The sequence below is a fragment of the Periophthalmus magnuspinnatus genome, chromosome 9 (assembly GCF_009829125.3).
Source record: "Periophthalmus magnuspinnatus isolate fPerMag1 chromosome 9, fPerMag1.2.pri, whole genome shotgun sequence".
NCBI lineage: Eukaryota > Metazoa > Chordata > Actinopteri > Gobiiformes > Gobiidae > Periophthalmus > Periophthalmus magnuspinnatus.
Window position 1 is genome coordinate 7,487,173 of NC_047134.1, and position 11,540 is coordinate 7,498,712.

At 42.7% G+C, this 11,540-nt stretch overlaps 2 protein-coding genes across 3 annotated transcripts in view; both read right to left on the bottom strand.

Moving 5' to 3' along the window:
* The window catches only part of gas2l1 (growth arrest-specific 2 like 1), a 75,334-nt gene extending 73,579 nt beyond the window's left edge, over window positions 1-1,755 (bottom strand). The window contains exon 1 of the mRNA XM_033973304.2: window positions 676-1,755. Coding sequence (XP_033829195.1) covers window positions 676-1,437 — 762 coding nt within the window. The 5' untranslated portion in view covers window positions 1,438-1,755. The remainder of the gene's footprint in view (window positions 1-675) is intronic.
* A 783-nt stretch (window positions 1,756-2,538) lies between these two features.
* On the bottom strand, window positions 2,539-8,992 carry LOC117375910 (RNA-binding protein EWS-like). Of its 2 annotated transcripts, none has more exons than XM_055224497.1 (15): window positions 8,919-8,949; window positions 8,482-8,518; window positions 8,337-8,388; window positions 8,107-8,263; window positions 7,841-8,033; window positions 7,517-7,770; window positions 7,289-7,439; window positions 4,840-4,874; window positions 4,340-4,372; window positions 4,142-4,257; window positions 3,932-4,061; window positions 3,742-3,852; window positions 3,550-3,673; window positions 2,936-3,280; window positions 2,539-2,818 (listed from the first exon to the last, which is right to left on the bottom strand). In XM_055224497.1, exons 1-15 carry the CDS (start codon window positions 8,932-8,934, stop codon window positions 2,782-2,784), a joined length of 1,791 nt encoding a protein of 596 aa, XP_055080472.1. In that variant the 5' UTR covers window positions 8,935-8,949; the 3' UTR covers window positions 2,539-2,781. The 2 variants fall into 2 exon arrangements, with proteins under 2 accessions (XP_055080472.1, XP_033828181.2); XM_033972290.2 differs by having other exon boundaries at window positions 2,540-2,818; window positions 7,517-7,776; window positions 8,919-8,992.
* Between the last annotated feature and the right edge of the window lie 2,548 nt (window positions 8,993-11,540).

The window sequence follows — 11,540 nt, forward strand, 5'->3', positions numbered from 1 at the left end:
ATTCCCAAATCTAGTTGAAATATTTATTCTCAAGTTTGCTTTAGGTAAGTCAGTCAGAGCATAAGTGGACAGTCTCTTTTATAATCCCATTGACAGTAAATAGAAAGAGGGCAGGCTAGCCTCGGCCCAATGCACAGACGAGGGTTGGGATCGTCATTCTAAACACCTAAAGTACACAACTTTAATCAAATTATACATTTAAACGTCTACAATAGCCAGTGTGTTGTGAGAATCGAGCTAGATGCCATTTACATGAATAGCCCTATCCTTAAGATAATGAGTATTTTACAGCTACCTGTTAGTGGATATTACTGGCTAACCTTGAAAAAAGCATAGAGTTAAAGTACTGTATAGTTCTGGATGTCATCAGATCTATTCATCTTCTCAACTTGCACCAGACCAGTGGTGGAACCTAATGAAGTAAAAGCAGTAAAGTACTATACTTAAGTATAGCTACTTAATTTTTTTTACTTAAATTTATTTTAAAGCTGACTTTTACTTCACTAGATCCAGGTATGTTTTTAATGGGGTAACAACATTCAAACATTAATTAAAAGGTCACAAGAGTCAATTTTGGATAATGTAGGGCCTTTCAAGTCTACTGCAATAGCAGTCCTAATAATCCAAAAACGTAGTGTTTAGTGAGATCATATTCTGTGTATGACACCCGCTCACCAATTCATCCAGGTTCCTCATGTCGCACAGCACTCTCCTCTGCGGCCACACGAAGGGCTCCGTTTCGACCTCTTCCTCGGGACTCCGGCTGCTTTCCACTCGGCTCACGGACCTGCTCTTTGAGCTCTCCACTGCCGGCTCCTCGGCCTCCATCCTCAGGCACTCCTGGTCCCGGATCTCCTCCTCGATTTCCTCCTCCAGCTGGATCAACATCGGCGCCAGCATCCCAAATTTGGACCCTCTTCGGGCAACCTCCAGCAGACACAACACTAAGTTTTTCTCGTTGCATCTCTCCACCAGGTCGTTGGTTTCGAACATGAGGACGTCCTTGATCCAAAGCTCCTGTCTGCACCAGCTGATGAAGTTGGACACGTTATCCCTCGCCAGAAAGGATCCGGGAATAACGTTCCGAGACTGGAACACCACATCCTTGGAAGGCAACTTCATGGAGCGGGCAGCCTCCGGGTATTCCAGCTGGAAGTCGTGAGCGGCGCGGTTGACGTTGTTGGCGTGCCGACAGAGTGCGCAGCCCGTCTCCAGGCCCTCGATGAAGGTGTCCGCGCTCACGTCCAACTCGTACAGCGTGTTAAGCCACTCCGCCAGGTCCTCCTTCATGGCGTACAGGTACTCCTCGCTGGACTTAAACGGCCTGATGCTCTTGGAGGCGGCCGACTGAATGTTTCTCTGATCAGCCATATTGTCTGCATCAACGAGGGATCGCTCTATGTAGCCCTGAGCTTGACGAACGATTCGCAAGGACATAACGGCATAGACGCAGCCATCGCGGGGTTCTTCTTACCGCATAGCCTAGTCTCGTCGCCTGTGATGTGGGGCTGCCGTGGCGCATGGATGCCGGATGTCTTTTCCAAGTTCGTTAGCACATGCATTGCTGGAGACTCTCAGATCATACGGAATGAAAACGCTTCAAGGGCACGAGACGACCGGTTAGTCCTGCCTAGGTTCGAGTGATAATCCACGTGTCATTGTATGGGAGTCCTGTGTGGCGTTTCATTGTTGACTGGCCAGCGTCTGGGAGCAACTCGCTGGGACATGCTCAGCCCATGTCGCCGCCTCTCCGCAGAATGTCCGACCTGCTGCGCTTCAGAGCACCACATCCCATTATGAGGATCAATTTAACCCTGTGCGCTCCGGGCCCACGGCAAGCGGAGACAGACTGGAGACGTGGACACGGCCTCCGAGTGAAGGAATCTCAGAAAATTAATAGCCCATGTGCATCCTTAGGTCAATCCCTCGCAGTTAACAATTCCAAACACCTCAAAAGAGATAATTTGAATTGTCAAACGTCCTTTATCTGACGCTCATGAATAGAATGGAAAAAGGCCATTTTCCAGTCAAGTTTCATTTTCAGTGAGTACACCCAACTATTATATTTTCTAAACTTATGAAAATATTAACTTATGAACCAGGAAATAATAAAATTTAGCGGTATCTATAATAAGAGTAGACGAAACCTCCAAATGTGCCGCCCTTTACAGGAGGGAGTTTCAAATCTAACTCACGAACTCCATGAACCACAGCGGCTGTTTAGATTTGAAACGTGGGAGGGATAGGGGCTGATTAGTCCTGCTCACTACCAAAAGTTTTCTTTGGCAGATGACCTAATCAAGCAGAACTATTGCCGATTAAAATCAATGTGTGATTCTAACACATTACACAAAATAGAATATCTTAATGAGAATGGACCAAAATCTATGCGTAGAATGGGATGCCCCCTTGAGGCCAAACTCCAAATGGCAGCTTGAACAGCATAAAAAAGTTCTATTCTGCAAGAAAAAAAAACAAATTAAGAATCTTAGCGTCAATTGAGTAAAATTTTATTTCCCAAATTTCTCATACAAGTAAACATTTCTTGGGAAAGGGGAGACTTCTAATATGAAAAATATCACATGACAGTATATTGTGGAAACAGTATTAAAAAATAAAGACAACACACATGCAGAAAACACGTTTGAAGTATTTACCATGAGCAAACAAAAAAAAGTTGGTGAATGAAATCTCACAGGATACTTCTTTATCCACGAGACATGGAATCATAAATAAAAGTGGGTATTAAAAAAACAACATTCCTCAAGAAGAACAAGTACTTCAGTAGGGCCGATCCCTGCGCTCCTGACGGTGCTCCCTGGATCATAAGGGAATGAAGAAAGTATAAATAAGGCTTAAACAGAAACATTAGGGAATTACAATACAATTCAAGGCTGTTGTCCTTCCCGGACAACCCTAAAACAAGGGTCCTTACCTCATGTCCATCTTGCCTCCAGGTGGACCCATTCCCCGGCCTCCACGGCCACCCATCCGGTCCATGGGTGGTCCCCCGCGGCCCCTGAAACCTCCCCGCTCCATTCCCCCTCTACCCCTGAAGCCTCCACGATCTCCCCCCCAGCCTCCACGGAAGCCTGGGCCACTCGGTCCTCCTCCGGCTGGGCCCCCACGATCCATGCCCCTTCCTCCACGCATACCCATTGCTCCTCTGCCTCTGTCACCACCAGGGGAAAATGGAGGACCTCCACCAAGGCCTTCTGGTTTAGGAGCCTTGCACTGGTTGCATTCCATGCGCCAGGCAAAGTTCTGGTTTCCGCAACCCCTGTAAAAAACAGTAGACCAAAGTCAGTTCTCCATTTCCCCCATCAGCGTCACCAAGGCAAACCATGTGTTTCCAAAAGGCAGACAAGTATTTTTCTTTTCAAATGATAATAGGGCCATGAAATAAGCCATGAAACGTTCTTGTAAAATATCCAGCTTAGCTACTTGACCCATTTAAATGTGACCATAGCTCATGGTCAGTTTTACTTGAGCACCAGGCTATACTGCAGACTAGTATATGACATGTATGACGTAAAGTAGCAGACATACGGGTTTGGACACTCCCAGTCCCCAGCCCTCTGTTGCATGTTGCCCCCGGTTGGTCCACCTCGCCCCATTCCACGTGGTCCTCCTCGTGGGCCAAACCCCCCCCTGTCTCCACGACCCATCATACCTGTGGAAAGCAAGTTTACGTTCAGAATGCTTTTGTCTCTTACCCGTACTTGCTTTGCATGTACCAACCTCCTCGGCCCATCATCCCATCTCGCATGGGCATTCCTCCCCTCATCCCTCCCATGGTAGGCTTACGGCGGGCCATTGACACATTCAGTCTCCTACCCTGAAACTCTTTTCCTGTAAGTCAACAATACTGCATCAGTTCAAGAGATCAAAAAGCTTTTCTAAAAACATGAATCAATACAAATGCACATACCATCGAAGTACTCCACAGCCGCCTTAGCACAGACTGGCTCCTCATAGGACAGAGTGGCATCTCCTTTGGGCTTCCCAGTGTCTTTGTCTTCATATAGATTAATAGCAGGCTTTCCAAGTCGACGGTTCATCTGCACACAAATGTTAATAAAAAAACTAATATTAAAAAACTCATAGAAGGAACCATAAGATGTAGTAGGACAATCTTTACTCTGATTGGCCCAACGTGTTTGAAGAACTCTGCCATCTCCTCAACAGTGGCATTCTCAGTCAGTCCTTTGATATAGATGGTGCTGTTCTCAGAGTCATCCTGCTCCTCAGGACGACCTAAAAAGAACACGCCATACATTTCAATCTGCATGTTTATGAATCTTTACAGGTAAGGAAAAGTAACTCGTATTTGATGTACCCATCTCACGCTCTCCATCGCCGCCCATGGGTCCTGTTGTTCCGCAGAAGAAAACAAATGAGACAAAAATGAGTGACTAAACAGAAAACTGTTAAAACACCTGAGGAACACTATCAAATCACTTATAGGCACTGTATAGATACTGTCAGCCATATTAGAATGTTGAAATTGAATGTTATGGTACACTGCCATTACCTTCATTGTAGTATTTTAAAATACCTGAAACCCTTTTGAACGTGTTTGAATCTAAGATGTGTAAACAAAAACCCAGATAAAAGCTGATGGGATTTGCATAAAAATACACCGTAACCAGAACAAACTGTCAAAACCCTTCAAAGATTCCCTTGACCATAATACAAGGCTGAATGGTACCAGATACCCAAAGTGAATGGGGATTGAAACATGAACTCCCATTATTAATAAAACCAGTGAATACTCAAATACTTGACACAATAGTTTAAAGCTTTGAATGCACTAACCAGTGTAACTCGTCAACTTACCACCAGGCTTACTGAAGCCACCTCTGTCTCCAGCGCTGTTAGGGAAATAAATGCAGATATGAAGGCGAATTCTCTTTAACAGCCACTCCCCATGGCTCGAGCAAGTGGCTTGATTGAGGGGTTAATGCAAACATTTGGAATATTTTACAGAACAACTTCCCAAAGTAAACTGGGGGTATCCACTTATCTATTGTAATTGGTATGTTAACAGAACAAGTTATAAGACAACTCATTGTAACATGGAAAAACAATGTTCTTTGCACAAGGTTTGCATAGCTTTACCCAATAGTGTCATTTAACAGTTTGGAGCTTATAAAACAATTGCAAAGAAAACGTACAAAACTGTAAACATTTGAAGTAATTCATATAAAAATTCACCTTTACATTTTTTTAGAACACCAAAAACAAAATTACAGTTTACCAGGATGTGAACACATTTAACCATTGAGGGCATTATATACCCATCATGCTTATATAAAAAACAAAAAATCCAGAGTTCTTGAAAAAGGCATCCCCGTTTCTTTGCTCTACTCCCTCTTGCTGCTTAAGCTGGCGCCTCTGCACTGAGTACAGATAGTGTTTAGAGAATAGATGCTTTTAAATGGCTCTCACTGTTACCTGTACGGTATAAATGTGACAAAGCATGTTAAAAATGTATTTCAAAACACCAACAAAATGAAAACACATTCAGGACCCCTCCCAACATGCCCACAAAACAAAACAGACCTGTGCCAACACTGACTCAACTACCCTGCCGTATCACCTGAACATCTGGAGTCATGTGAATAAAGACGTACCACTGTTGCTGTTACACTGTTGGAATAAACATTGAAATGTGTTTGAGATGATAGTAATGTTGTAATGCCAATTTGGACTTGTGTTTCATATTAACATATTTGATGCAGCAAATAGTAAGATTTTCAATTTTGCCACTGCTGCGGTTCCTGCACAGTACGGCTTTGTTCAAATGATCCATTGTGTGGCTGTGTAGAGTACTTTTATATTAGCCTTCTACTCTATAATAACTCACTCTTCTGCCTCAGATATTTTCAGTTTGACTAGTGTATGTGTGTACTATGCATTTGACCAACTGTCTTCCGTTTAGACAAGTATGGTATAATGTTGAGTGCTAATGAAGTGGTGCAGGACATCCAAGAGCTGTGAGAAGCATCAAACCACTAAGTTAGGGCTGGGCAATATGCCTTCATTTTTTCCCCTCCATCTTATTGATCAATTTCTGATTTAATTCATCTTGAAAACAAAAATGGCTTTCAATATTATTTTCCTGCACATAAACAATAGACTTCTAATATATAGCCATTTGACAGAAAGATTTGAACAGAGGATTGGCTGTAGACCTCTCGATTAAAAAGACCCAAGCTGATAAATCAACCCAATAAAAGTTAATTTGATTCATTTAACAGCTGAACAATGAGTGCTGGAAAGGCAGTCCCATCTATGAAAAGGCTAAAGTTTGCTCTCTGTCAGACACTGTACATTTACCAAAAAGTGTATAGTTGACTGAATGTAATAAAATTCTAAAAATAACTTGGCCAGGGCTCTGCCATTTTTCATTTAATGCTGACCTGGGCACTTGTTTAGCTCCACCTCTAAACTACAGTGGCTTAGGAAAGATGAATCACAAAATGAGGGACAGTGTTGTCTTTCCTTTTAGGTTAACTGTATATCCAGTTACAGTATTGTATTATTATCCAATTGAGTGGCTGAACTGGAGCGTGCAATGCCCAGACTTCAGTAATACCAAACACCAAAACCCTTCCAAAGCCATCTGGTACCAACTCAATCTAATATTCATAGTTTTAATGACCCATAGCCACAGTGATTTTGAAAACTTGTGCAACATCATATTGTGACCAATAAAAAAAAAAAAAATACTCCAGTCACACCATGATACAAAATTTGATTTAAGTCTTGAAGACACCATGGATCTTTACCCAAGAGTGTAACAATCCTCAAGAGTTAAATAATGAAGATGTGAAAACACTTGTTTCTATACTATACTTTGTGTTTAGGTTTTGTTGTTGCAAATTCCAAATAAATATCAATAATTTACCTGATTTCAGTTGTGAACACTGACCATGTGGATATTTTGAAAACTACTTTGGAAGCTATAAAAATATCAATAGACCCACGCTAGTGAAAATGTGTGAATAACCAGACCCCTAACTGAAAGTTGCTCTCAGCATTGTACATGCCCTATCATAGAACCTTCAGACTCAAACCTTGTAACCTACTCATATTGCACAGGTTTCTTACCTCTTGCCATTGAAGGCAGGACTGACCAAAACCTTTAAAAAAAAACAGTCATTGGTTGACCAATTAGTTAAACTTCCTTAACTTGTTTTGACTCAGCCCTGCCCCTTTGGCTGCAGCGCCTGTAAAAAAAAAAAAAAAAAAGATGGGGTTAACACTCCAGAGCAACACTTACCCCATGCCTCGGCCTCCACGCCCTCTGTGCATCATCCCTCCACGGTCAAAACCATCCCTGCCCGGGCCCCTGCCATCACCTCCTGGGTACCTGGAACCATCGGGCCCCGCATAACCAGAGCCTGCACCCTGTGTGTCCTGCCGGTAATTGTCTGAGGAGAAGTCATATTTACACATTCAGTTTCCACATATCATCTCATTCATTCCCAGTAGCACAGAACAGGCTTACTATAGTGGTTGCCCTGGTTGTAGCTGGCCGGGCCTCCCTGTTGGCTGTACTGGTTTGCTGGAGGCTGGCCATAGGAGCCCGTGCTCTGTTGGGCATAAGCAGGAGGAGCCTGCTGCTGTTGGGCTGGCTGCTGATAGCCTCCTTGTTGCTGCCCATAGCCCGACTGTTGGGCCTGATAGCCAGGCTGTTGTTGGCTGTACGCCGCTGGTTGAGAGTAACTGCTCTGGTTGTAGTTGGCAGGTTGGCCATTGGCGCTGTAACTGCATAATGAGAATTCAAATTTGTGGAAAACAGGAATATTACTTTACTTATTGCAAAAAATACCTTTGCTGAGCAGCGGTGGCAGCTTGCTGACCATAGCCCTGGTAGGTGGACTGGGCAGAGTAACCAGACTGAGAACCATATGACTGAGTAGCAGCTGGAGCAGCAGAAGTGTTGTCATATCCACTGGCGCCATAACCCTGGGCAGACTGGGAGTAGCCATGGGCTGTGGTGGACTGAGCTGCAGGGTATCCCGCTGTGAACACAAAGACAAAAGGAATAGTCAGTAAAGGTTCCAGTGCAAAGGTTGCGTACACAGTTGGACTCACTCGAAGCAGCTTGTCCATAGGAAGAACCATACTGCTGAGGTTGCTGCTGCTGCTGCTGAGCATAGCCTCCGGCTGCTGGAGTGGCCTGACTGTAGCTGCTGTCTGCTGCAGTGGGTTGACCATAGGAGCTGTAGCCCTGCTGCTGCCCATAGGCCTGCTGAGGAAACAACACCTCATGAGCGTTACATCAACCACAGTAAAAGATGGTGTAGTAATAGAGCACAACTGACCTGGGCAGACTGTCCATAACTTTGTGAGGGCTGCGCATTGTAGGAGGCATACCTGAAATACAGTTTTCCAGATTTAGAAAATACTTCTTAAAGTCAAAATACCTTCAAATAAAAGTTTCAAGTTCGTTTTGGGTGGATTACTTACCCCTGCTGAGCACCGGCCTGGTTGTAGGAGCTGTAATCTGCGAGGAAACACCGAGAGTTAAAACAACACAAGGTTTGCGCGCGAGCCCCGCTATGCTAGCCAACCATATTTCGCCGGTGCTAATGTTTATAACAGCTATTAATGAACGGAAATAAGAGCAGAAAATGAAACAACACGTGCAAACACATTAACTAGCCCACAATGATTATCATTTTACAAGAAAAACGAAGAAATCTTGTGACAGAAAACACCGGGCGCTGGGGGCTTTGGGGCCTAGGCCAGTGCAGAAAAATACTATCGCAGAGGAACACCATGTAGCTTTAACTAACAACTAAATAATCCTGTTAAAGTTCATGCCAAGATCAAAATAAAGGCCCATTTTGAAAAGCACAATTCAGTGCGCGTAAATCAATTGAAAAGGCTTAAGTTTGACTTGCCTGGAGCAGACGCCATTTTGCTGTGGTCGTTTGCAGGAGACTGAACAAAGCGGCAACGCAGCGCTGCACTCATACGAGCCTGGAGTAGAAGCTATCGCGAGACTGAGGCAGCAGCAACAGCCTATGAGATCCATGTATACAGTATAAATTAGCAACCAAGCGACTATCGCCATTGTAACCTAAAGGAAAGAATGTGGCGTTCCAGCAGACATGTTGTGAGTGTAGAATTCTGTTCAAGACAAACAAGGAGCTGGATTTTTTTAATTTTAATTATCCTTTAAAGAATTAATTTTAATTTCTACTTAAATTGGTGGGATAATACTTGTAAATATAAATTACAGTTTTACACCAATCAAGAAGAAATTTGTAAAGCCAAGTTGAAAAATATTTTGTAGAGTAGAGAGTCTAGTTTCTAATTTATTTCTGTGTTGATGACACCACACTAGGGAGAATTCTGTCCAAAACACATTTTCCAACACTTTAAGAATTATTTCAACAAAATAAATGTGGTTTGTATAATATTTTGTGTACATTAGTGGAGCTGTGGCCCAGTGTACAGTATGATATATCAGAATCAGAATCAGAAGACTTTTATTAGGCAAGGCAAGGCAAGGCAAGGCAAGTTTATTTGTATAGCACAATTTGTACACAAGGTAATTCAAAGTGCTTTACAGAATAAGAAGGACATTAAAATCACACAAATCAAAACATAAATAATCACCCAATCTGCAACTCTCTCACCCACTCGTTTGCACCCTTTAAAAACTCTCTCTCACACTCTTTAAACATTGTCTTGCTCAGTTTAAGAACTTTCCCATTACTTTACAAAAAAAAAAAACAAAAAAAAAAAAAAAAACTTTCCTGTCACTTCTCAAATACTTTCCTGTCACTTTACTATGTCTAATAAAAGTCCATCAGTCCATGTTTCTTTTGTCATCATAAAATTACCATTAAAGAAGAAGAGTGCAGAATAAAAACCTTTCAGTCGTATGCACAGCTAAACAGAACCGTTTTGAGCCTGGATTTAAATATTGTCAAAGTAGAGGCCTGTCTCACATCTTCAGGAAGACTGTTCCAAGTTTTAGCTGCATAAAACTGAAACGCTGATTCCCCATGTTTAGTCCTGACTCTGGGCACCAGCAGGAGGCCGGTCCCTGAAGTCCTCAAATTGCGAGATGGTTCATATGGCACTAACATGTCGAAGATATACTTTGGACCTAGGCCATGGAGAGACTTATACACAAGCAGAGCTGCTTTAAAGTCTATTCTTTGAGCTACAGGAAGCCAGTGCAGAGACCTGAGCACAGGACTTATGTGCTCGTACTTTCTGGTTCTAATCAAGACCCGAGCAGCAGCGTTCTGGATGTACTGCAGCTGTGTTAAGGCTCGTTTGGAGAGGCCAGTGAGCAGGCCGTTACAGTAGTCTAATCTACTGGAGACAAATGCATGGATAAGTCTCTCTAAGTCTGGTTTTGACAGTAAACCTTTGATTTTTGCAATGTTTTTTAGGTGGTAAAAAGCTGCAGATGTTATTGATTTGATGTGACTGTTAAAGTTCAAGTCTGAGTCCATTATTACCCCTAGATTTCTAGCCTGATTTGAAGGTTTTAGAGAGAGAGACTGGAGGTGACTGCTGACACTTTCTCTATGATCTCTTCTCTATGATCCACAGTGTCAAAGGCAGCACTCAGATCTAACAGGATCAAGACTGAGACTTTGTCTGCATCAGTGTTCAGGCGGATGTCATTTGTCACCTTGATAAGAGCAGTCTCAGTGCTGTGGTGGGGTCTAAAGCCTGACTGGAAGACATCAAAGGAGTTGTTCATTTCGAGGAAGTTTATAAGTTGTTGGTAAACAACTTTTTCGAGGACTTTGCCTAAAAACGGCAGATTTGAGGTCGGTCGATAATTGTTCAATATTGTGGCATCAAGACTGCTCTTCTTTAGGAAAGGCTTGATAACCACAGTTTTCAAAGCGCTTGGGAATGTTCCAGATTTAAGTGACATATTAACTATGTGAGTGAGTGGTGTTGAGCACAGACTTTAGAAATTTAGGAAGTTGTAGTAACAACTTTGGGTAACACATCGAGGCAGCATGTAGATGAACTCAGACTGGTGACAATCTCTTGGACAGTTTTGTCAGTTACAGGTGCAAAGTGAGTCAGCTCTAAGTGTCTAGGTGGGTGCTGGGTTGTTATTTGCGTTGTGGAATTTATGGCATTTTTAATGCCCTGAACCTTGTCATTAAAGAACACTGCAAACTCATTGCACTTAGATGTGGAAATTAGTTCTAATGGCAGTGGAGCTGGGGGGTTTGTTAATCTGTTTACCGTTGCAAACAGGACACAAGAGTTGTTACCTCAACTTCCAATAATGTCAGAAAAATACCTTTGCCTTGTTCTACATAAAGTGTGGTTGTACATATTATTACCATTTTCTGTGAACACAGTTCACAAACTAGGAACTTACTGCGGTGATGAAGTGCAACATAAAACACACTGAATAAATACAAATACAAATAAGGGCATGCACAAAGTTAAAAAAAGATATGCTTAAAAATAAAATGGAATACTTAGAGGTAGAAAATATATGCAACAGCAGCATCAGAGAAACAGTGCCAACA

Excerpts from the sequence above, each read along its gene's own strand:
- LOC117375910 (XM_033972290.2), bottom strand. The coding sequence starts at position 8,991 with ATGAGTGCAGCGCTGCGTTGCCGCTTTGTTCAGTCTCCTGCAAACGAC. Across the intron at positions 8,264-8,336 it reads GTTATGGACAGTCTGCCCAG|CAGGCCTATGGGCAGCAGCA; the intron begins GTCAGTTGTGCT and ends TTGTTTCCTCAG. Across the intron at positions 3,853-3,931 it reads GGCTGTGGAGTACTTCGATG|GAAAAGAGTTTCAGGGTAGG; the intron begins GTATGTGCATTT and ends GTTGACTTACAG.